Here is a 25,667-nt window from a genome sequence, read left to right as displayed (position 1 = left end):
CTTCCCCAGGGATTTCACTCGGCCCTGGAACATTGCAGCGGCCATGGTGGGGACTTGCCTAGGTTCCCCACTGCTACTGTAGTGGACAGGGACTGCTTTGCAGGGGGTCACCAACACAAGCATAGAGAGAACTGCTAAAGGAAGGATTGGAAAGCATCGTGAGTGAAAGGAAAAAAAAAAAACCCAACACCATAGCCCCACCCTGAAACGCCTTCAACATTCTGGCTGGCTGCTCTGCCCCTGTGCACTAGCTACAAAGCCCCTTTTGGGAAAAGAAAACCTTTCAGCATTGTTATTACAGTCATAAAGACAATCAGATGGGAATTTAAGACCTCTCAGTCTCATTTAATTATTGGGGCACTTGTAAAAGTCACTTCAATATTAAAACCACATTAAGACAAATTCTGCATTGCAAAAAGAATAAATACTACTTCCAAGTTAAATATGTTCTCAATTGAGCTGTGATAGGCATACAATGCAGCTCATATGTGTTTTGCCAATATTGTTACATTACTTATCTCCAATCCTCTACCTTGGCTGTTTTTCACTGCCATTCTGGGGTGGCTAGAGCTTTCCTGTGTTTCATTATTTTGTTTTTGCCAGTCACTTAAAACTGTTTTCCTGCGTCCCTTCATTGCCACACAGAAAACTGCTTTTTTTTTGAAAGTTATCTGAACTAATGGAAATACAAATCCCCGTTCCTGTTGAATTTGTGTGACTGAACCATACCAGTTTCCACTGGTGGCAGCAAACTGGAAGCACTGGACCTCACTCGGTGGATGTAATTCTTGCCAAGTGTGTCACACAGGTGACAGCAGAGCTGAGATGCACAGGAGACATGATAGCCTAAAAGCCCAAAGGCAGGAGAAGATGCAGGGCAGCAGCACATTGTCCACACCTGCCTGTTTCAGTAGGAGGCTGGCAACAGGGCGAGAGCACCCAAAGCCACGAACTGCTGCTTTACTGGGATGCTGGTACCGCTGCAACATCTCAGTTGGGCTCTCCCCTGACAACTGAATTCAGAAGGAAAATCCTGTGGTTTGGATGCTTCTGCCAATGTAGTGCACCTCTGTCACATGTATTTTATCCTTTAGCAGCTGTCCCTCACCCATCTTGGCTGCCGTTACACGTTCATCATTGCTTTCCAGCAGACCCCGTGTTATGGGTTTGTGTGGTGTGGGTTTTTTTGGTACCAGGAGAAGGGGCCGCAGGCGTGGCTCCTGTGAGAAGCTGCTCGAAGCTCCCCCGGCTCCAGGTCAGACCCACCTCTGGCCCAGGCCGACCCCATCAGTGACAGCGGTCGTGCCTCTGGGATGACAGATTTAAGAAGGGGAACCTGCAGTGAGTAGGGGGATTGGAATGTGAGAGGAACCCCTCTGCAGGTACCGGGTCAGTGAGGAAGGAGGGGGAGGAGGAGCAGGGGAGGAGGTTGATGCCTCTGCAGCCCATGGAGGGGAGCGGGGAGTGGAGCCCCGAAAAATGGCTGTGACTCCATGGGAAAGCCCACGCTGGAGTAGTCTGTGACTGAAGATCAGCCCGTGGAAAGGACCCACGCCAGGGAAGTTGTGAGGAACTGCAGCCCACGGGAAGGACTCACATTGGAGAAGTTTATGAAGGACTGCCTCCTGTGGGAGGCACCCCACGCTGGAGCAGGGGACGAGTGAGGAGTCCTCCCGCTGAGGAGGAAGGACCAGCAGAGACAAGGTGTGGGGAGCTGACCCCAACCCCCAGTCCACATCTTCCTGCACTGCTGGGAGAGGAGGTAGAGAAAATCAGGAGCGGAGCCAGGAAGCAGCAAGGGGTGGGAGGAAGGTGTTCTAAAGGTTTGGTTTTACTTCTCAGTATCCTTGTTTTGTTTTGATTTGTAGTAAGTTAAATTGATTTAGGTTTTTCCCTAGGTTGAGCCTGTCTTTTGCCCGTGACCATAAGCGGTGAGTGATCCCTCCCTGTCCTTATCTCGACCCACGAGCCTGCCTTTATATTTTCTCCTCATCCCACCGTGGCCAGGCGGGGGCCGGGGGAAGCAAGCAACCAGCTGCGTGGTGATTTGTTACCGGCTGGGCTGAAACCACGAGACACCGACACCGTTTCCTCCATCCCCTGTTCAGCTGCCCACCAACACCCAGCAAGGAGCTGCAGCTCCCTTTTGCCAGGCACGTTTATTATTTGTGAACAACCTGCCTTTGAACTCCAGCTTGCCAGATTTGGGGGGCACATGACACCCTGCTTGCTTCTGGGTGTGCGGCTGGGGATGTTTGTGCTGGATCCCTTTGCAAGGCCGGTGCTCAGTCTCTGCAAGGGCCCAGCCAAGCACCATTTCTAAAATGAGCTATTGCATCAGTTCAAGGGCTCAGCACTTTCCTGAAGCATTCCAGCTGTTTCTTTATGCGGCTAGTCTTTCAAACGGCACAAAACCTAGAGCAAACATAATAAATCCCCATTTGAATTGAAGAGAATTTGACTATTTGATTCCAGGGACGCCATCTCGGTTCTAGCCTTATATGGAACCAAACAAGGGCAAGAGATAAGAATTAATGTTTCCATACCACCGTTTCGTGCAAAACACAACCCAGTCCAGACTGAAATGTTTAAATTCAGCCAGTGACATGCCGTCACTTGAGGCAGAGGGCTAAAATCAGCCCCCCAGATTTGCCTGATAGGCTCTGTGTAAGAAAAGGTTAAAGGTATTTTTTGCACAGCACATAGGTTTAAAAAAAAAAAATAAAAAAAATTACCCATCAGGAACTTGCTGACTTGATTTGTTACCTTTCAAACTTCTACTTTAAACCTTTCAGTAGGCTATATGTATTTTAAAATATTTATCTTTATGCTAAGGGGCTAACTTTTATTTATAAGTTATGCTATAACATAAACCCCCCACTTCTTCCTCCCCATCTGGGCAGGTAAAAACCCCCCAAAAACCAGAAAAACCCCAACACTGTTACATGTAAATAGGAAACTGCATTAAGAGGCTCTCTCCCCCCTGTGCTGATGCTTGTAACTGTTCAGGGGGAGAGGCTGAACTTTCTGCAGCCTCGAGCATCTCCAGACGGCACTTTGCCGGAGCCCTGCGTAACTTGGTATGGTCCTTGGCACATCCTGGCTCCTGCAAACGTCCAAGTCCAGCCCTTCACGACTGAAAGGCATAGTTAAATCGGCTCCTGCAACCCTGCAGGAGTTTTTTTTTTCTTTTCTTTTTTTTTTTTTATATATATTTCTTCTCACTGATAACAGGGAGAAGCATTTTGGAGATGGCGGGTCCAGCACGGGAAGGGGAAGCCACACAGCACAGAGGCGTCCCCTGGGCCTGGGGGTGGGGGGGGACGGGACCGTGTGTGATGAGCAGCTCTGACCTCAGCCCCGGGAACGCCAGCACCAACCATCTGGATCCCATTTGCGACGCCAGATCGCCCGGCCCCCCGCACTCCTGCGCCAGCCGCCTCCTCCGACCTCACTCAGACCTGCGGCGACCGTCTCGCGGGTACCAGCGCACACCCATTTCTCTCACCCCGCTGGTGCTCGCACCCCACCGAGCAAGGCAAGCGGGGACTGGGAAGGCTGAGCGGCGCCAGCACACCATGAAGCAAGGGTGAGAGGCACTTCGGAGTGGAAAATCCTGGAATAAGCAACTTTTCTCGGGGTTCTCTCAGGGGTAAGTGTTGCTTTCCACGCAGGGGTCCTTAGCCTGGGCTCAGCAGCTGCTGTGCTGCATTACCCCTCCTCAGTTGGGTGTTAGTCTTTAGGGAGTTTTCAAGGAGCTTTGGACAAAACCCATCCCATGAGCAGAGCAGTGTCCTCAGACGAAAGCTACCCCCAGGCTTGCACTGCGCTTGGAAAAGCAGAGCAACGTAGCTGCCTTGCTCACACCAGGAGCCTCCTCCCTGAGCCGACACACCGCAGGTGCACAGGGACACTCTTGGCTCCACTGGTGCAGGGGAATTAAATTAATTCAAAAGCACTGAGTATTTCCCCCATTGTTGCAGGATGGTGTTTGCCATTGATGCCTTGAAATCACTCCAGAAGCAGCAGCTTGGTGGGATGGCAGCGGGGCAGCAGCCCTGAGGAGGGCATGTAGTGGTTTGTGGGGCTGTTTGGGCACAAGGAGGGGGGTGCATGAATGGGACCCTGCAAGGAGTCCAGCTAAGGGGGTGTCTCACTGCCCCTTTCCTGCTCCCAAGGCATGCCCCAAGGGCTGGGGGGTGTTTGCTAGCAGCCCTCAGCCCTCCTGCCTCAAGGTGAGGTAGGATGAGCTGGCCAGAGATTCTTTTCAGCCCACCCACCCCACACAGGTCCCACTGCCGGGCATGTCCCTGCTGCTTCAGGGTGGGCCAGCACCATTGTGGTTCCAGGGGCAATCCTCATCCTCTTGTGGTCATCCATGGAGAGGGAAATTGGCCAAACATCAGATATTTTTCCCCCTCAGGGGCTCTCCAGCCTTGCATGGAGCCACCTCCCTTCTCCACAGCCCCCATCCCTGCTCCCTCCTGCCTTTCCCAGCCTTTTCCCCCCATAGCCCCAGTCACCCTCAGCTCCCCAGGGCTTTGCACACAGTGATGCTCTTGCCGAGGGGGTGGCTATGACTAATCATGGAGACACCCCGCCACCGTCCCTCTTGCCTCAGCAAAGCCCTCCCTTCCCAACCAGAGCCTGAGGCGAGAAACAGTTGCGGCCAAACTGGTTTCCTGACCAGGCATAGGGGCCAAAACTGGTTGGAGCAGAGGTGGCCAGAGCCACTCTGGTTCCAGCGGGTGCAATGGGAAACTCTCAGCTCATTTCGGGTTGCTGCGATGATTCATGTATGCTCTCAGGGGAGGAATGCTGCATTTTTCAAACTTCTGGCTTTACACCATTACTTACTGTTTTTAAAAAAAACCAAACAAACAAAAAACAACCACCGGTATTTATGGCTGGATAACTGCTGTGCTTATATAGTGCTGTTTCAGGGGCACAACTACACAGTTTAGGAGCTTTGTGGAGGCCAGAGAGATGTCTCCAGCCAGAGGCTGTTGTAGGGAGCTGGGTGACTCTCCACGGTCACATAGGAATGCAGTGGCAGAGCAGAGACTCAATTCTGCATCTACCCAGCACCATCCCTTGAATCATCAGTACCAGAGCTCAGGGAAACAGGCTTTCCATCTCCAACCTTATAACCGTCCTTCCACCCTGGTCTTTGCAGAGAGGTTGACCACGACCAGGGGTGTGATGGCATTTCCAACACAGGAGTGCAGGGATGCACACTTACTGCTGCGGCCGCTCATCATTCATTCATTCCCTTCCCATTTTTCAGCAGTCTCCCTGGTTCCCCTTCTGGTTTTTCAAACATCTTTGCAATTTTCCATTTAAATGCATTAACTTTCCCTGATGTCAGGGCAAGCTAAACCAGCCCCCGCTGTATTCCCACATGTCAAGGAGAAAAAAAAAAAAAAAAAAAAAAGAAAAAAAAAGTTGTTCCTCCCCTAACTTTTGCTACGTGCCTGTCTGGGAAGAGGAGGGAAGGGAACATCTTATTCCTTCCACCAGTGCAAACTCTGGTAACTGCACAGTCTTGCCAGCCTTGGACTGTGTTCTCCCAGCCTGGACACATTTAATTTGCAGCAAAGGGATGAACCTGCCCCCATACTGGGTGTGCACGGCTGCAGGGCTGGCTACGGGTGGCATTGCGTGCCTGCTCTCCACTGTGAATCACAGCCAGCCTTACCACTCCACGTGCCCATCACTTTTTCCACCTTTTTAAGTGATCTGTGTTCCACATTAAGGATCTGATTTGTTTGGGTGGAGAGGCTCTAGGAGGCTTAGGTTACTATACATAAAGAGTCATTGATCTTTGAGGGAGTTTCCTCATTTTTTAGCAAATACTCCCTTTCCTTTTATTAACTACTCTATTTTAGTCTCAGTGTTCAGATGAAGAAAACAACCAGATTTTAAGCCAACAGCATGCTTATAAGAACAGAAATGAATAAGCGATTCATATTAAATGCTAGCATCCAGGGAGCTTGCCTGGGTAGGATATAAATGCAACAGAATTCTGTCGCTTTGTTGAATGCTGGTTTTCAAAGTCAGAGCTCAAGTGGCTTGCAAAAGCAGGAAGATTTTCCATCCTTCTAAGGCTTGTTTGCTTCTAATGCTCAGCTCTACCTTTGTAGGAAGAAATGTTTTCAGGAGCAGCCCTTAGCCCAACCACCTTCACCTTCCCAATGCCAACAATGCCAGATGGCAGCAATTTTAATGGAAACCCTTCAAAAGAGCTGGTGAAAATTGAAATGGCTCCACTTGGAGCCATGAATAAATTCAGAATCTGTCCTATACAGCTCATCCTGTGTCTCTAGAAATAGCCTTGCTTCCCCTGGAGGCTGTGGGGCCAGGAGAGATTTAATGCTCTATGATGAAGAGGTGGCCAGGTTAGAGGCTTGGGACACTTATGTCCCTTTTCAAAGGCGACTGAGCTACTTCACACGGAAAAATCATGGCATTTAGCCTCTTAGGTGTTCAAATCACTGCTAGGAGTAGCTTTTGGCTAACATTTTCCCCAGCTCAGAGCTCTTGACAGTGCAGAGAAATTTAAGGGGGGAGGTGGGGCGGGATTCATCCAGCCGAAAGAGGAGCATGCATCACCTCCGGATGGCAATCTGTGCCACCACAGCCCCACATCAGGATTTCAGGAGCTGTTTCTCCTCCCTGCTTGCTCCACAGCCACAACTGAAAGTATATCCCACTGCTGGGGCTGCAAATAATTCTTCTGGGTAGCCAGTGACCACTTTCAAGCTGCTGGCAAGGCTTGCTGCAGCCTCATGTCTTCACTGCTGCCTCCCAGGGACATGCATATAGCAGAAACCAGCCAAGTCAAAGGGATTTCAGGCTGAGCAGTTTGGTTGGGAAACAGGGTTATGATGAGGCATGAGGAGATCCCCACAAAGCAAATGCAAATGAAGGTGGAGGCCCCTTAGTTTTGACCCTGACATCCCTGTGGAGCAGACTTTTAAACGGGTCTGGAGGATGCTCACAGTATCTCATCTCCTGCACCATCTGTGGTAGGATGCTTTGCCCTCCCTCATGTCCTGCCTGATCCCCTTTCAGAAAAGCTGTTGGGACCCAGGTGCAAATCCACCTCTTTCTCCCAACACAAGGTGATCCACCCCACATGCACAAGGGAATTTAAGGGCTGCAATTGCTTTTCAGGTTTTTATTTGAGATATTTTTGGGGGATGCCCCAGGGTTGGCCAGGAAAATTGGACCACATGTGCTGTGGTCTGGGGCAGTGAGGCATCCTAAAGTTTCCTGGCTGTGCCAGGTAGCAAAGCTGCACAGGCTGCCCAAGGCCAAGCCCAAATCCAGGCCATTTGTCCCCAGAAGAAGAGCACACAAGTCATAGCCCTGCCTACCACATTTACTTTGGGTCCTCTGTCCTTTCCCAGAGGCTGCTCACCTCTCCACAGCAATGTGTCTTGGAGAGGGAGAGCTGTTGGGAACAGATTTCACAAATAAATCACTAGTTTTGGATTTCCTGGTTATCACACCCCAAGAGTCAGTTCTGCCCATCTCAGTCCTTTAGCCCTGAAGAAGAGCATCATGCAACTACAAAAGGCTTGTACAGAAAACCCCTCTGACAGCTCAAACTGTGCTGATTGCTTTCTCTCACAGTCCAGCACAATAGATAGCATCAGTGCCTGAAGCACTGGCCAGCTAGGAGTTCAGATTTAAGAGTATTTTGCAAGAACATTAGTTATTCCCTCTAGCTGCCATTGCACCCATCTATATCTACACAGGACACAAGTCACATTTCTATTCACACCAAACCCATAGATACTTTCCCTCCCTCTCAAAGTCAGCCAGCCCAGCTGAGGGGCATATATAATGAATCAAAGTTATATGTAACAGCTGTAGTAATTTTTCCTGCCTTTTATGTTTTGCTTTTTTTGTCTACTCATCTGCTTTGCACTTTTACAGATTTTATTTTAACTACACTTTAGTGAAAAAACACACACAAGCAAACAATTGCTTAGAAAGTGAATTTGAAACATCCACTCAAAAAAATTATGTAAAATGTCAAACTTTATGCACAGAGAAGTATGCAATAAGCGAAAAATAGCTGCTGGGGAAAATATTTAAGGAAATCACTTCATTGTGTTGGTGGTAGACATGATTGCCTTTTGAAAGCATTATTAGTAACAGATGTATGTCTTCTGATGAAATGGAGAACATACTGTGATATTAAGAGGTCACCATACACTAAATAAACTCTAGACAGACATGAAAAGTTCAGATTACTGAAGACTACATGAGTTAATCTTTTAGCACATGAATTACTAAGAAACTAGCTACCCAGGTTTTGGTGCTAATTCTTAACAGTTCAGGAAAATACTTGGCTTTTCTAAGGGTACTTAGCAGTCAGGTTTTTCAGCATTTTTTTTTTTTCCAGCTTACAGTGATTATATCAAAAGTTCAACCAGAGCTTTCACCCCTACCAGGACTGTAAGGAACTTTTAATTTAAAAAAAAATCCAGGATGAAATTGCTTTATTGAAAATAACAGCAATCCAGAAGAATACAGTTGCAAAACAGATAGTTGCCATAATCAAGAATTAAAATGAATTAACATAAGTTCACACCCCTGGATGTGGTTTTATCCTCCACCTCCTGTGAGCTGGTGCTATCTCCACCTTCTGTGACCAATGGTAATCTGGGACACAAAGCAAGAACACGTTGAGCAAAGCAAGTTACTTGTTGCACCTCACCAAGGCAAGCCAAGCAAGACCCACCTCCAAGCAATAAAAATCACCTCATTTACTGTCTTAAACCCACTTTTCGCACTAAGCCAGAGACTTGCTGTCAGCTCAGTCAAACCAGATTTGAGCAGAGTTTTTGTTCAACCCACCCAAAACCCTCCCAAGGAGCACATTACCTCTACAAAAAAAGCTGCTATCCTTGCTTCTTCTCAAGGGCCATCCCCTACAAGAATATAATTTCCTCACCCACCCCTTTCTGCAAACACCCAACTCTTCCTCCTTTACTAACAAAGGGGGCCATGGGAGGGGTCATATAAGAGAAAACCCTCAGGAACACCTGTGTTTAAATGCGCCTCTTTTCCATAAGTTATAAGTCAGTCTCTAAGAAACTTCAATAATTTCTTTCTACAAGGCTTTGCTGCTTCTTTCTGTCTAGTAACTAATCTCAGCTCCTGTGATTTTAGGATGGTTTTGGGGAATCATGATGTTAAAACTCATTTCTTGTTGATGAACTAGTCCCCCTGCTTTCATATAACTAAAAATACCATGATGGAGGTCACAGAGAAAGCTGGAAATAGATCTAGAGGCCTCCTAAAGGCTAAAATAGAAAAGAAGGTAACTAAAAAGAACAGTAGACTTTTTCTTGCTTGAAAAAAGCATTTTATTTCCCAGCTGACCAGGGCAAATAAACCAAAGCTGAGACTGGGTATTGTATTAATACACTGTGATATCCAGGTTTATCTCATGGTGCCCCATGGGCTGACTTGTGACTTTAAGCCATTTGGGTTTGCCAGAATGGAAGTACCTAAAATACAGCCAGTGGTTTTTCTGCCGCAAAGCTTCAGGACTGAACCACAACCCAAAGGGACCTAACGGAGGTGGGCTCGGCCCTGGCTCTCCCTGAGGCTCCTTGTTTGAACATGGGCAAGGCAGCCCTAAAGATGTAGGTGGAGATCCACCACTGAGTTCGGAAATCCCATTCGCTGTAAAGACCAGTTGCCCACCACTGCGGGAGGGTCATGGGGGGTGCTGCGGGCAGGGGAGATTTCATAGTACTAAGGAGATTTTCTTTTCCCTTTTGCTGTGTTTCATGGCTGTAAACAGCCCTGTAAGGCTCTCTGCAGCTGCTCAATGTTCAAACCAAAAACCCCCAAATGTTTGCTTCGGTCCTGTCATTTATTAGCTGGCAAGACATTAATTTTCTCTCGTTTATCTTGATGCTCTGTTCACCCCCAGCTGTTGCGACTGCAGAGGGATAGGATACCAGCAGCTAATAAACAGGATGATAACATAACTTCCTGCGTTGCAGAAAAGAATTACTAGCACTTTTAGAGCATACATTACTTTAACAGGCCATTTACTCTGTAGCGCACATTTTATTTCACATTTTTCACTCTTTGCTAGGAACATTTTTACTCCCAATGGATGCTGCAAGGCAAGCCCGTCCAAAAAACTTGCAGCTCTTCCATAAACCTCTTCTGCCCAGAGGGGAGGGAGATGGTCCAATGGGGTTGGATGGGTGGTTGTCACAAGCTCAATGCTTTTTGCAAACCTCAGCTCTGAGACTTACAGACCTTTCTGTATTTGTGTGCTCAGAGGAGCAACCCTGCAGCAGTGCCCGTGGCTAAGGCTGCACCCAAGGGGAAGCAGAGCCCAGGTTTCCCCTCCCCATGCATCCTTTGGGTGTACCCAGGTTTTCTGGGAGCAAGCTGTAAATCAGGGACACAGTCCAGCAGAGCGGGTTCGCTCCCACTGGAGGTACTGGGAGGTTTGGCTTGGACTGAAACAGCCAGGAAGATGGATGGGTGCCAGCTAACCAGGATAACTTTTTAGTCTTTTTATGAATAGTAGTGATACCTCTGGGCTGCAGCAGCTGCCTCTATAAATCGAGGAGTTGCCAATAACAGGGAAGACTTGTCACATCTTAATGCTGTGTGCTAGCTGCTGGCTCTGGGTGCCTATTAAATGTCTCTCCACCTGGCATTATTATTATTAATTATTATTATACACAAATGTGGCGGGAAAGGTAGAGGCTAGCTTTTGCCTGATTCATGATATATGGCATCCATAAATGCCATCTGGAGCACAAGGAAGAGTGAATGCTGCAAACGCCTTCTCCCAAGGACCAGACCCCAACCCAGCTTTGACACGCAGGGAGCCAGTGGAAGTGTCAGGATCACATCAAGGTTTGGGAAACAATGTGGAGGTTGTCCCCTCCTTTCCACTGACCCTCCCCCCGATAGCCCTGGGGAGCATCTCTTCAGTGGAAGTAGGATTATCTGTTCAGGTGTTTATTTCTAAATTTTCCCTAGTTCCTGGCACTTGGTTCCGTTTCTGGCCATGTCAATGATGGCCATCTGTGTAAATACCACAGCTCTCCTTAAAGAGGGAGTTAGTCTTCACCCCAACCTTCTCTAGGCTCTTGTATTGGTCATAACTCTCTGGATTGATGGAGTTAGCAAGGAAGGTAATAAGAAAATTGATTTTTTTATACTTTTTTATGATGATGTGGTTAATAGATTGATGCATTTGAATCACTTTTGGCTCATTTGAGTAACTGAGCTCCTTTTGGGGAGTGAAAAGTATTAAATCATTGCATTCCCTTTCGGGAGGATATTTTCTCTGTTAAGCAAGCCTTGCTGGTTTCTGCTCTGTAGGCTTGGAAATGAAGATTAAATAATGAATTGGCCATCTCTATGACAACAGATACATAGCTTTCCTGAAGGAGACATTGTTTCAGAAGACTTGCCAGGTGGATCACAGATAAGAAACTTCCATAAATTACATTTTTGGCTCCAACATGTAAAATATTATTCTTGGTGCCTTTCCCAAATGTGATCAGGCAGCACAGGCTATTCCACTGCTGGGGCTGCAGGAGTCCAAGGGCTTTTTGCTGTACAGCCAGATCATGCAGCTCACTTGGGTCTGGAGTAATTAAATTTCCATTTGTATGTTTGGGACAGCTGAAAAGGTGAGCTGTGGCAGCGGGATGTTTAGGGCAATTATTATTTTGGCGTTTGTAAAAAATAAAATAAGAATGGGCAGCAGCAAGAGGGAACGTGTTGGCCAAGATGTTTCAGCTGGTCATCCATGGGTGAGGAGGACAGGTGAAAGGCCATCATATATTTTAAGGGTTGGTGGTAGAAACCTAGGCTGACCATTTTCCTATATATTAGGTATTACCTGGTACAGCATAGGTATGAAGAAAGTCATCTGGGTCCACAGGAGTGATTAAATGCCAGTTATGTGAAGGATGATTCCTCTTCCAAAGAAATGCTTGCTACGAAGCAGACTGGCAGCACTAAAATATTTTTCTCCTGCCAAAGTGCCACAAAAGCATTGCAAACCCACGTGGTTTGGCTTTTCTATCTTGTGTCTCATCCATGCCTGGCTAGCACTGCCGCTGTTTCTTACTCTCCCTGTTTTTCTCCCTCAGGTCTCACACTGGGTGCTTTGAAACAAAGAGAATAAAAGGAAAACTCAGATAAAAGACCAAAATGAGGAAACACAGACATTTGCCCTTTGTGGCAATGTTTTGCCTCCTACTCTCAGGCTTTTGTTCAGTTCATGCCCAGCAGCAAGCAGGTAAGATCGGACCGCTTTACCTGAATTTGCCCCCCGTACAAATGTGCCGCTAGTTCAAACCGATGCATTTGCACTGTTTGGTTTTCAAAATGCATGTCAATAGTATGTTGTGTTTTACCTTCTGCTCCTCAGTTCCCGCTCAGCTGAGGGTCCTTTTGGACCCAGACCTTGGCCGACATGCACGCGATGCCTTTCTGAGCATGTCGCTGGCCGGTGGCGTGCCATTAAGGATGCTCTGCGGGGGATGGGGGTGCGGGATGTGCACCTAGGGTGGCCCCAAGTGGGTTTTCTCCCGGGCAGAGCTGTTTTGCCCTCCTTGCATGTGTAGGAGGGCATTTTGCAGTGAGACAAATGCTGCCACGAACCTGCAGAAAGGCCGTTTGTTTTTTTTTAAAACGAGGCGCTGGTGTCTTTGGGACTGTAGCTGGTGTCATGGGGCGGGGGGGAGGGTGTTAGCAGCAGAAAAAATATGGAAAACTCATGCCGGCACCTAGGCTGCTTAAATGGAGCAGCTCTTTCTTCCTTGAGCACCACCATGGAGCAAGCCAAGCCCTGAGCCAGCAAAAAAAAAAAAAGCACAGGAGGCCACGGGCGGTTTGAAGCCAAGCAAGCCCAAATTAATACGTGAAGCCGCAGGCATCTTTGTCTGGCTCAGGGCTGGTGTCCAAACCCGTGCAGCGAGGGTTCGGGAGGGGAGAAGCATCTCGCCTCCTCCTCCCCTTGAAGGGTAGGTTGCATGCTGTCCCCTCCTGTCTCCCAACGCCTGCGCTGTCGGGGCGCTGATGGCTGCCTGGTTTTTCCCCAGAGCTTCTCGTTTTGCTGCGGGCAAGAAGGGGAAGCTAAGCTTCACTTTCACCATGCGAAAGAGGCTGTCGGTTGTTTGGGTGAGGAGGAGGAGGAGGCATGCTTGCGCTGACTGATAGAAAATCCTAAACCCCCATCTGTTTTTTTAAAGCTGTCAAAACCGTTGCTGTGGCTGATATAATATTTCTAGTGGATTCCTCTTGGAGCATTGGGAAGGAACATTTCCAACTCGTTCGAGAGTTTCTGTATGATGTTGTAAAAGCTTTAGATGTGGGAGGAAATGATTTTCGCTTTGCCCTGGTCCAGTTCAGCGGAAACCCCCACACAGAGTTCCAGTTAAATACCTACCCCTCTACCCGAGACGTCCTGTCCCATATTGCCAACATGCCTTACATGGGGGGAGGCACCAAGACTGGAAAAGGATTAGAGTACCTAATCGAGAACCACCTCACTAAAGCTGCTGGAAGCAGAGCCAGTGAAGGCATCCCCCAGGTTATTATAGTGTTAACGGACGGACGATCCCAGGATGATGTGGCTCTGCCATCATCTGTCCTTAAATCGGCCCATGTAAACATGTTTGCGGTCGGCATGCAGGATGCAGTAGAAGGGGAGTTAAAGGAAATAGCGAGCGAACCCTTCGATATGCACCTTTTCAACCTAGAGAATTTTACCGCTCTCCATGGCATAGTTGGAGACTTAGTGGCGAGTGTCCGTTCATCCATGACTCCAGAAAAGGCTGGGGCCAAAGGACTTGTTAAAGACATCACAGGTAATGGCTGACTGCTGATGGCTCCCATCAGCATGGTATCTGCTGGCGTTGCGCTGTTTAAAGCCTTTGTAGGGGCAAGACTAAGATGGACGTTCAGAGGTTTAAAAACAAAGGTTTGAAGCGTGTGGCCCCGTGTTTGTAGCTATTGAGTGTGCCGTTGTTTGCAAACCCAGCTGGCATCCCTGCCAGTGCTGCCAGGAGGTAGCACAGGAGCCCTTGGATGGGCAGCAGCCTGTTGCAGCCATGCTTTCGCACCCGTGGCGTGGAAATGTAAACATAGGAAGCTCTGCAGAGTTATTAAATTGCCCCAAGGCAGGGAACTAGGAGAGGAACACACCAGCTATGATGGTGACTCTTTGAAGCCCTGACCAAAAACCCTGTGGAGACTGAGAAGGTCGCTGATGGCTGCAGGGACACCATGAAGGATGTCCCCTTGCAGCTAGCAGGGGAGATAGGCAGTGTGCTCTCCAGAAAGTCACCTTCTTGGCTGAAGACAGCAAAAGCAGATCGGTGGAGAACTTCTCCGCTGAAACCCTGAGCTGGCCCTTAGCCTCTCTCCTCATCCGCTTGGAGAAGGTGTGTGGTTGCAGAGTCCCTTTTGCGATGTCACTCAAATGCCTTCTATACAAGCCGATGGCTTCCACATGCTGGAGTGCTGGACCCTTCCTGTAACTGAAACCTCTCTGCAAACCATGTTGGCTTGAACAGATCTGTGCTGACCACAAGCCAGGGGCCCAATTTGCCTGGCAAAAATAAGACAGTCTTCCTCCATCCCTTCTCTGTTTATGAAATTTCAGCATGCAAAGGGTCTTCTGAGCAGCTTTGTTGTGTTTCAAAACAGAAGTCCCAGAGATCAAACCTTTCTTTTTATTCCTGAGACTCCATCTGAAGGTCAATAGCTTGTGGGGTGATGTAAGGCAACAGCAGTGTAATGAGGCAGTGTGACATTAATCCCCCTGTGTTGTCTTGCCTGATTAACCCTCACGCCAGCCCCACTGGGTGCTCTCCATCACTGCATGACACCGAGCAACACCAAAAGGCTGTGCTCACGTGTGTTTTTATTGTGCAAAGTGCTTGACAGGGCAAATATCCAGATCACGTGAAAGCCACAGGGAAGAAAAGCAGCCGCCCCAGAAAGATGACATAAGGTTCTCCAATTCTAAGAAAATCATGTTAATATATGTGAAAAATGAATGCTATACCCAACCTGCTGACAGCGCTGCAGTGGCTGTTCGGCATCTTTGCCGTGAAGGACCCCAGTGCTTCCCTGTTGAAATCAACAGGGGAATTTGTCTTTGGTGGCTGGTTGTCGTCCTCTGGGGCACACCAGCAGGTAACCCCATAGTACATAAACATCTGGAATCACAGACATTTCTTTAAAAGCTTTAAAGGTAAATTCCTACTTCATGTATATCATGCATTTCCAAGTTCATTTCTACTGAAGGATATTTTTTGCAAGTGTCTCTGTACCCCACTGTAACACAAATTTAAGCTAATCCTACTATTGTAGTTTTGCCCCTGTGTGACTTGCACGGGCGATCTACAGAATATTATCAAACCTGGGAAAAGATGTTATGTGTCCTAAACATTGGATGACAATAGTGTGCAAAGCATGGTACAGATAACTGTTTGCATAAGGGTTTAAGAAGTCATTTATTCAGCTGATAACTCCATGTAGTATTAAAAAAGCCATGGATGTTATGCTAGAAATGAGCCCTAATATGAAACAGAAATGTAAAAAAACCCCAGTCCTATAGTATTTCCAGTACAGAGTGCCAAAGCTGTTGGTCTGTGGCAGTCCCCAGAGCTGACTAGCGTAAGTATGAAAGTCAGCCCTAAGTTTGCCCTTATGTATTCGTTAAATCTTAGCTGTCTGTCTCATCTGACCCTCCTTGCTTAGTTGTGTAACAAGCATGCTTTTATTTGTTCTCCAGCACCAGCTTGTTCCATAAATGTGCACTGAAGTACAAGTTTTTTTACAGTGATGACAAATTATCCAACGCATCTGTTTCCTATCTATTTTCTCTCCTGTGTGAGTGACCCGTGCTGCTGTGATGACACCCATTGGTGTCTGAAATCTCATTTCTCAAAAAGATGTCCAGGGCATCTAAAGCAGCGCTGGGTACAACCGCTTTGAGATTTCCATTTTATTTATATGATTAAGTAGAATGTGTACATCCCAACTGAAAATGGCACAGTAAAGACAACCCTAAGCACCCCTAAATTTCAACTCAGTGATGGAAAAATAAATCCTGGAGCCCTTTGCAATTCTGAACCACGCTGATGTTCTCGAAGCCAACACTGGCTATTGAGTTGGCCCAGGGAAGTGATGATGCCCTGGAGACCTTGTCCTTTGTCGCTAGAATTGTAGCATTATTTGAATCTTTTGGTGGCATTGGGATGTATGAAAATATTTACTAGAAAAACAACTGAACAGGCAAAAAACCAAAAAAAAAAAATTGACACGGCTTTTTAATAGCAAAGACTTCAGGTTTATTCTTGGCCTTGCTAAACTACATGCCAGTTTTGCTACTGGTTTCACCTCCGGCTTTCAAAAGTTGAGATCTGGGTTGGATTTCCAAATGTTGTTTGTCATTCATCTGCAAACAGTCTGAAATTTGATTTCTTAACAAGATTGGAGAGTAAGAGCATGGAAACATCTGAGCATGCTTTGGGGTCTTCTCCTCCCCCTGCCCCCTTTTTGCATGCGTATAGCTGTTGGTGACATTGATGGTAAAATTAGTTGAGCAAAAGGAGTCAGAGCAGACACCAGGGCATTTTGGGTCTGCTTCGGTAAGTCTCACAGCAAAAATGCTTCCCTCAACAACCATGTTCATGCCATATAAAAGTTTTGTTCAGTGTGTGTATAATCTCAGCAGATGATTGCGATCATCTGGGTATGGTCACAACAAATAGAGTTGGATAATTGTGTCATGACTGATTTCATCACCCTGTTTTAACCTGATTCTGCATTCCTTGATTGAATATCCAGAGTCCATATGAAAAATACAGACCAGACCCCTCTATCGATATTCAACGCATCTTTGTGCAAAATAATTAATGCAAGATAATTTTTGCATGGCACATGTTGACAATTGTGCGGGTCAGTTTGCTGGACAAATACCATCGTGTGTATGCTGGCAGCTGGTAAAAGAGTTACAGTGCAAGAATAATAACCAAAACCTTTTCAATTGTTTCGAGCAAATGCATTTCAAATAATAATCCTTCATGGTGGGAGAAGCCAATATATTCAGCTGCTGTTTTTAACCAGCAAAAGAGCAGAACTGCAACAGAGAGGCTGAAATTTTCCATGCATCCAGTAAATGGTGTTTTTTTTTCTTAAAAAAAAAAAAAAAAAAAAAAAAAAGACTCCAATGAGGAAAATAACCTACAAATATTACTGTCCTCACCTGCTATCTTCAGGCTGAATTACCATTAAAATTCACCTTTTTCTTTTGGCTCTGAATAAATATTTGGACAATATTGGCCACTGATGGAATGGATCTAGATTTCCAAAAATTATATTTCACCAAGTTTTCTCCTCGCATGCCAGTAATACTGACCCTCATGTAACTGCAGCTACCGGCTCAGTTGTGTTCGCTCGAGCCGTCTCTTGATGGGTAGTGGATGCTACTGGGATGGGGGTGGGAGCTCGTATTCAATCAGAATGCAGAACTAAGAGGCAAATGTCACCTCCTCAGTGAACATGTGTTTTGTTTTCTCATTTTCGTGTTTCTTACTGGTTTTCCAAGAAACATGTCAGAACACTGTACAACCGCATGTAATCACTCATTTTAATGCTTTCACCTTTTGCATTTCTTTTTTTAAAGCTCAAGAGTCCGCTGACCTTATTTTCCTTATTGACGGATCAAACAACATCGGAAGTGTCAATTTTCAAGCCATACGTGATTTCCTTGTAAATTTGATTGAAAGCCTCAGAGTTGGAGCTCAGCAAATACACATTGGGGTGGTGCAGTATAGTGATCAACCCAGAACCGAGTTCGCTTTGAACAGCTACTCCACAAAAGCGGATGTTCTGGATGCCGTGAAGGCACTTAGTTTCCGCGGTGGTGAGGAAGCAAACACTGGTGCAGCACTGGAGTTTGTGGTGGAGAACCTCTTCACCCAGGCGGGAGGCAGCAGGATAGAGGAAGCGGTGCCTCAGATTTTAGTGCTGATAAGTGGTGGAGAGTCTAGTGATGATATCCGAGAGGGCTTGTTAGCGGTGAAGCAAGCTAGTATATTTTCGTTTAGCGTTGGGGTCCTGAATGCTGACAGTGCAGAGCTGCAGCAGATTGCTACTGATGGAAGCTTCGCATTTACTGCCCTGGATATCCATAACCTTGATGCTCTTCGAGAATTATTACTGCCCAACATTGTTGGAGTGGCCCAAAGACTCATTTTGTTAGAGGCCCCAACCATTGTGACTGAAGGTATGTATGCCTTTCTAGACTGTTGCATTTCGATGAATCGATGAATGAATGAGCTTTTGCACGCTTTAAAAACACTTTTTTTTTTTTTTTAATTTAAATTTTTCATTTTTTGCAATGCATCTCTCTGGTCTCTGGTCATGGAGAAACAATGGGAAAGACAAATAGTCTTGCAGCTAATGTGCAGAAACTCATTTGCTCAGTGGGTTATCTTTTGAAAAATGTGAGGTTTTGTGCAAAGAACTGGCATGGCATGAGGTTTTAAAGGACACAAGCAGAGTATAAAGAAGCTCATATAATCCTTATTGGGGTATCTAAGCACCCCAGGAGTAAATACTGCAGCACTGTCAGTTCTGAAAAAATTTATGTCATGTAAGCTTACATTATATGTCAGTTGAAAGTGTCATGAGAATGAAATTTGTCAGGGCAAGCTAACAGGGATATTAAATGGATCCCTATTCACAGAGTTGAAGTTATCAGCTCGCTAAAACAGTAAAATTCCATACCTCATTGAAACTGTGCACTGTCTTTGGGAGAAGAGTGAAATTCCTGTGTTGTTGAACTTAAAAGAAAACAGCCCTTAGTTCTTCTGAAGTGAAATCCCTACCTTGCTAACATATATTTCCCTTCAATCTGTAAGCTGAGGAAGCTTACAGCTTTCCATGAGGCCATGGGAAGTGAAAACGTAGGTGTCAATATTCCACTTAGGTCACTTTGGCACTCTTAAGTCCCCATTGACATTATTTCTGGACTAGCATTGGCTTGGGTGCAGTAGAATAAAGGATACCTGGATTTATGGAGCAAGCAGGTGATTAAGAGTTTCTTACCCTATGGTTTTATGACTAAGTTAAATTTACTGATAGAGAGGCTTTATGAAAGACACAGTATGTTGTATTTCAGAGGCCCCTGGAAAGGCCCCGGCTGGAGTTGCTGCATTTAATTACCAAGATGCTTAATGCAACAACACTTTTGGGATCCAAGTGCCAGTCTGGAGTTCTGTACATACTGTTCAACTCGTGATGCACGTTGACATATAAAACTGCGTTCCATATGTCTTCGCTGATCTATGTCTAAACATGATTGCTATCCTGTGGCTCAAATCAAAGGGAGGAATTTTCCTAAAAGATCATTTTATGCCATTGCCTTGATTATTCCAGGAAAGGCATAAAGAACTTTTGCCTGTAGTACCCCACAAGAACCATATTTAGCTAAATAAGCTGAAGTCGGCGTGGCTAGCTAAAATGAGCATGCCAGGGCCCATCCAAGTCAACGGAAAACCTCTCTTTCTGCCCCTCTGGTTTTTAACAGCTTGAATGGCAAGATTCAAAATGTTGGTACAGCTGGTTTCATCTGCACTTGCATATTTTTCACTTAAAATGCCAGCTCATTTTAAGAAGGTACTATAATAGCATCAGCCTATGCAATTGCATATAGATGGATATGCTAAACGGAGAAGTGGGTATTTTCAAAGGAGTTTTAGGGAATTTCCTTTTCCTAGCATCCATGGAAATGAATTTTGACTGGTGTGCTTGATTCACATCAGTGCCTTGGAAGTCTGCAGCATAAAGCACTGGTTTGGGAGACACACCGCAGCCTGAAAGGAATGCCAAATCCATTGAGGTGCCAAGCGTTCCTGTGAAATACTGAAGTCACCTCACTTCACTTTCGCTCTGGCTGTATGCTAGTCCTCCTGGGATGAATGGATGTCTCAAAGTGCCTTTCTGCCTCTCTTCTCCCCTCTCCTTTAGCTACTGGGGGAGCCTGGATGATAAATTAGATGAGGTGCTTCACTAAATATAGCTGAGATGGCAATGAGGAGGGAACTATGTAGGGCTGGGTTCAATACTGACACCCTCCAACATTCCCAACTTTTAGAGTCAAAGATGTAATGATTTGATCCCAAATCCTTTGAAATTCCTGGAAGACTTGCCATCAGCTTTACTGGGCTCTGGATCAAACCCTCTGGGATGTGAACAGCCTTGCTTAACTGCTTTTGCTTTAATTGAGTCCATTGAAAATAGCACCATGGGGTGTTTCTTCCTGTGGGTTTTGGTTTCGGTTCTTGCATTCCTCTTCTCTAAGGAAACATACTGCAGGATTTGAGAGCTGCAAGAGGAATGAGTGGTGGAGGGAGTTATTCCTTCCCAGCCTCCCTCAACTTTACAAAGCCCCTTTGATGTTTCCCACAAACTTCTATATAAAGTCAAAGTTTCCAGGGTCTCCATTTTTGGGTATCTAGCTGCTGACATGCTAAGGAAGTGCTTTGGACATCTCTCCTGGGTGATACAAGGCAGAAATTTCAGCCTTTGTTATCCATTTGGATAGGTTCCTGTTTTCAGTCCTCTCCTCCTCAGAGTAACTGATGAGGAAAAAAAGACGCGGCTGGGGAGATAAATGTTGGAAATCATGGCTCTGGGAAAGGGATCATTTAAACAAATCCTTGTTGCTTTGTGAGTAGCTCTGTTTTGACAGCCTGGGCAGTCAACTGCAAGACACTGTCAGCTCATGTGAGGCTGTATCTCGGGGAGGGTACCACCACATCTGTTTCATGCAGGTTGTCATCATTTTGTGTCCAACACCACAGCGGGCTATTTTAAGCTTTAAATTTTGACAATCGGTCCTTAATCAAACAATTTCCAGCAAGACTCTGAGAAAGACTTTTGCAAAGGCTCACACTAGCTGGCAGAGGCTGGTCTCTCAGGGTCCAAGGGCAGAAGGGGCAGCCAAGTTGCAGATGTCGTCTCCAGCTCTATGTCACTCCTTGGGGTAGCCCAATCTCATGGCACTCACCCGTAATGAGAAACCTGACAGAGACCGGCCTTGGAAGCACTGCTTTCCATGGCCAGCTGGTGTCCGGCCAAGGAGGACTGCAGCCAAAGCTTTGTTCTTTGTTCAAATCCAAAGTAAATAGCCTCCACACAGAGCAGCCCTGATGGGCCGAGTGGCTGCCCTTTTCCATCCAGGCAGGACAAGAGAGTGTTTGCTACCACTTGCCCTGAGGGGTGCGAGATTCTGACAATGATGGGTCTCCTCTTCCCCCAGGCTGTGCACTGGGTGTAACAGTGAGCCTGGGAGGTGATGGACCTGCCACCTTGAATATTGACCCCATCTCAGGAGCTCTTAGGTGGGCAGGTGATTTAAGGTCACCCCAAGTCCAACATAACACAGTGATCCATAATGCCCCAACATAACTTGGAAGCAACACAAGGTTTCCTTTTTCACTTCCATGGCATGAAATCGGGGAGGTGATGATGTGAGTGGGGTTGCCTAAAAGATGGTATTAAGATTATCTCCCATGATGATCATGTATAATGCTTTTATCATAATGGTGTTGGTCTTGTTAGTATTTACTGTTTTTTTGTGTACAGTCGCTGTATTAAATATGATGATGCTTTGGTTCCAATGCTGCACAACAGGGTTTTTTTCCTCCCTAACCTTTCTTCAAACTTAGCCAGGGAACTGGAAAGCTAATTGTGCTCTTTGTGTCCTATGCCATCATCAGTAATAAAGTTTCAGAGATTACAACCTAGGCAACCGGTTTTGTTAAAGACGTGGCAACCAGAATATAATACAGCTCTTCCATGACGGGGCTAGCTGTGCCAAGAAAAAACATAACTTGTTTTTGTTAGATAAGGAATAAGATGTAGGATGTGAAGACCCAAAGTCCAGGTATGTTGAGTAAGTGAAGACTTCTTTTCTTGTGTCATTGCTCTTGGGAACCGGATCCTTCTGAGACCAAACCACACTCTGACATGATTCAGATGGCTCCACTGCAGATGGAGCATCACCTGCTTATTTTATCTTATGTGCCAGCTGAGTGCCAAGATTTCTCCTGACTGTTTGCCTTTCTTTCTTGTTTTGACATGCATATGCATTTTAATGCTACATTTTATAAACAATGCCGTTCTTGCAACTCTTCAACTCTTCTGTGTTTTAGAAAGGGGAAACAATGAATTGGAGTTCTTATTAGCCCTCTGCTAAAAGCTAAAAAATAATTCTGTTTTGAAAGCAAGACCCTTTTAAAGGTGTTGAGAGTAACAGTACTTCAAGCAAACAAGAAGTCCTAAACATTGCTGAACTATTGACATAGAATTGATGCACAGAGTGTGGTGAAGGCTTCTGCTAATATTATGTTCATGTGTTACTTGCAGTTATTGAAGTGAACAAGAAGGATATAGTCTTCCTGATAGATGGCTCAACTGCATTGGGGACTGGCCCCTTTAACTCAATTCGTGATTTCGTTGCCAAAATTGTCCAAAGGCTGGAGGTTGGACCCGACCTGATCCAAGTTGCAGTGGCGCAGTACGCAGACACTGTGAAGCCAGAGTTTTATTTTAGCACCCACCAGAGCAGAAAGGATGTGATGGCTAACGTGAAGAGAATGAAGCTCATGGGTGGTACGGCACTCAACACTGGCTCGGCACTGGACTTTGTGAGGAACAACTTCTTCACCAGTGCTGCTGGGTGCAGGATGGAGGAAGGGGTGCTCCCTATGCTGGTACTCATCACTGGTGGTAAGTCCAGGGATGCTGTTGACCAAGCCGCGGCAGAGATGAAAAGGAACCGGATAGTGATCCTTGCCATTGGGTCGAGAAATGCTGATCTGGCAGAACTTCAAGAAATTGCCCATGAGAGAGATTTTGTGTTCAACCCAAATGACTTCCGTGTTCAGTTCATGCAAGCCATTCTTCCTGAAGTACTGTCACCTATCCGGACACTCTCTGGAGGACTGATTATCCAAGAACCACCATCAGGTAATTAATTACCTTTTTCTAATTAAGGAGATATGGTTTATATGTTTGTCAACTCTTATTCTATGACATGTAGAGATAAGGGGGGAAAAAAGCATCAGGCACATGTTGTCTCCTGGACTTGCAAAATGTGCATGAACAGATCGGTGAATTTGATAGCATGGTGGTTGTTACAGCTTTGTCATTCCTTTCTGGAGATTTTGTCACCAACATTTAAAGGCCTGGACGCGGAAGATGTGCTTTATTAGTTAGGTACTGAAATCATTCAGTGGAGGCTTTTTGTCTCACTTAGGGTTTGTGTAACCTATGAACAGGACACACTGTGAATGTTATAATCTCTTCCCCAAATATCCGCAGTAGATATTTGCTCAAGAAAGCTTAAAAGTTTCTTCTGAGTGTGAAGAAAATAAGCAGGTTTGTTCATGGAGATGTTCAGAGAAAGCTAGCCTGGCATTGTTGGACTGAAACTTACCCTTTAAGAACATATTTACATTTTTCTTATCACTTACTCAGCTCAAGCCCTAAGAGGCTTACGAGACTATTGCAGTGTTGATTTTAATTTAATCTGTTTAGAAGATGATCCAAAGCCCTGTGAAGCCAGTGGATTCTTTTTACTTGGTCTTGCCATTGACATCAGTAAACTTTGGAAGCAATCCAATTGCTCGTCATGTCTTTTGAGGCAGTTTCCCCTGCATTTCAAAAGGTGTTCTAGCTGCATAGAGATTTTATACCAAATTTCTCAGGATTTCTTCCCAATAGTGATGCTTGAGGTTGAATTAATGTTGCACTAGGTCATATTTGAACCTTGCATTTCTGTCTCATGGCATATAAACATTAGAAAAACAGGACTTCTTCCAGCTGCCAGTAAGGTCAATAGTGAGGTTCCCATTGGCTTAAGTGGGTGTTGATCCACGTCCATATTTTTTCTAGTCTCTCCAAGTAATTTAAAATTATAAAATGCAGTGCAAAAGAAACTGAGTTTTTGGAAAGGGTCCTTAAAGAATTAAAGCTTATGACTGATTTACACTAAGAGGAGACACTTTAAAATCAGTTTGCCAATACTTGTCCTTAATTAAGATGAATATCACAGGACTTATCATTTCATAAGCTTTTTTTCAGAATGTGTTTCCTGCTAATACAGTTTTGCATGGCTATACACCAAACCTGACATTTTTGTTTTTCAATGTAAATTAAAAATGTTCCTATACTTCCTTGTTCTTTAAAGCTCATTCATGCAGCTTCTCTTTTTTTTTCCAGTCCTTTTGCTCTACTGTACTCACAGCTATTCACATACACAGTAAGCAAGTAATCATATCCTACTCCATAAAATAACTGTTATTAGTAACATAACTGATTTTGACACTGGGCAGTCTGTTACATTTCAGCTAGGTATTGTCTCACCCTGGGCCTTGAATGACACTTTTCTGGGAAAAATTAAAAATACAGAAAGCCAAGACAATCTGTAAGATCTGAGAGCAATGCCTGTGCTCCAAAGAGCCCTTTTATCCCTTTTGGTTTTAATATCTCAGTATTTATATAATTTATATATAGGACAGCAAGCGTACAGGGAAAAGGCAAGCTAGAGAGATCGATGAATATAGACATAAACCCATAAGTAAATGCTTTAAACAGAAAAGTAATGAGCAGAATTAGCAATGGGCATAAATATATTCTCGAATAACTTATTTGGAGGAAGGCATCCAGGGGGGATACATTGGATAAGCCCACTCATCAGTTCTCTGAGATCTTATTTAAAGTTTCAGCATTTTGGTCTGTCATCTGGACATGATGTGTTTAGAGAAAAAAAACAACACAGGGGCATGATCCTGTGGTGTCTCTGGGGTGACACTGCAGATCTGTGTCTTGGGGCTCAGATGCTGGGAGACAGCCCAGGAAGGATTTAACCTTAAAAAAGGAGCCGAGAACTGGCTGGTTACTGCCAAAAGTGGGAAATTTCTCCCTCTTCAACAGCCCACAAAATGGATAGCTATAACTGCAGACATCAAAATGCAGTTTGCTGCATCAAATGCAGATGCCAAAAAGGCAGGTGTCTCAGGCAGCCATTGCAGTCTCGTCTGGACCAGCTTTTCTAAGCCTAATAGTAAAAGCTATTTTTAATACCCATTCAAAATACCAACCAAACGGGTTGCTTGGCAGAAGTGTTTTCCCATGCAAGTGGAGCCTAAGTCTGTGCCACGGGCCAGCCACTGCTGGCTGGCTGTACAGCATGACCATGGAAATCACTGCAGGACAGGACATGGTTCTCTACATCTAGGGATGCATGGGAGCACCCCTGTGGAACAGGGGATTGCTTAATAAAGGGGGCAATAGTGCTGGGTGTCAAAGCACACTTTAGATGCCAGAAAGCAAAAACGTTCCCTAAAGCTTTTTTGGAAAGCCCCAAGTAAATGCATGGTGACTTGCCGATAAGTAAGATGGCTGTAGGTATAATTCAGTGTTGCTCCACCAAACTCAATGAAGCTGCCTTTTGCTGGCTCAGGGTCTGGCCCACAGCATGCAACTCTGGCATTAGCAGCCATTGAAAACATCTGCCACGACAGAGACTGAGCCCCATTGATAAACCTGACATTTAAAAGACTTTTCAA

The 25,667-nt window shown here is 45.6% G+C and overlaps 1 protein-coding gene across 9 annotated transcripts in view; it reads left to right on the top strand.

Annotated features, from left to right (window-relative positions):
- Positions 1-3,406: 3,406 nt before the first annotated feature.
- COL6A3 (collagen type VI alpha 3 chain) overlaps positions 3,407-25,667 on the top strand; it is a 63,561-nt gene continuing 41,300 nt past the window's right edge. For 3 of the 9 annotated variants that reach the window (XM_049802920.1, XM_049802911.1, XM_049802902.1), the window contains exons 1-3: positions 13,481-13,880; positions 17,711-18,313; positions 22,462-23,064. In XM_049802920.1, the coding sequence (XP_049658877.1) occupies positions 13,496-13,880; positions 17,711-18,313; positions 22,462-23,064 (1,591 nt within the window). In that variant the 5' untranslated portion in view covers positions 13,481-13,495. Of the gene's footprint in view, positions 3,653-12,158; positions 12,308-13,262; positions 13,881-17,710; positions 18,314-22,461; positions 23,065-25,667 lie in introns of those variants that run through there. The other 6 variants (XM_049802969.1, XM_049802938.1, XM_049802978.1 and 3 more) reach the window with 5 other exon arrangements.

The sequence above is a fragment of the Accipiter gentilis genome, chromosome 1, assembly GCF_929443795.1.
Source record: "Accipiter gentilis chromosome 1, bAccGen1.1, whole genome shotgun sequence".
NCBI classification, from domain to species: Eukaryota; Metazoa; Chordata; class Aves; order Accipitriformes; family Accipitridae; genus Astur; species Astur gentilis.
This window is presented reverse-complemented; position numbering and strand designations above follow the sequence as displayed.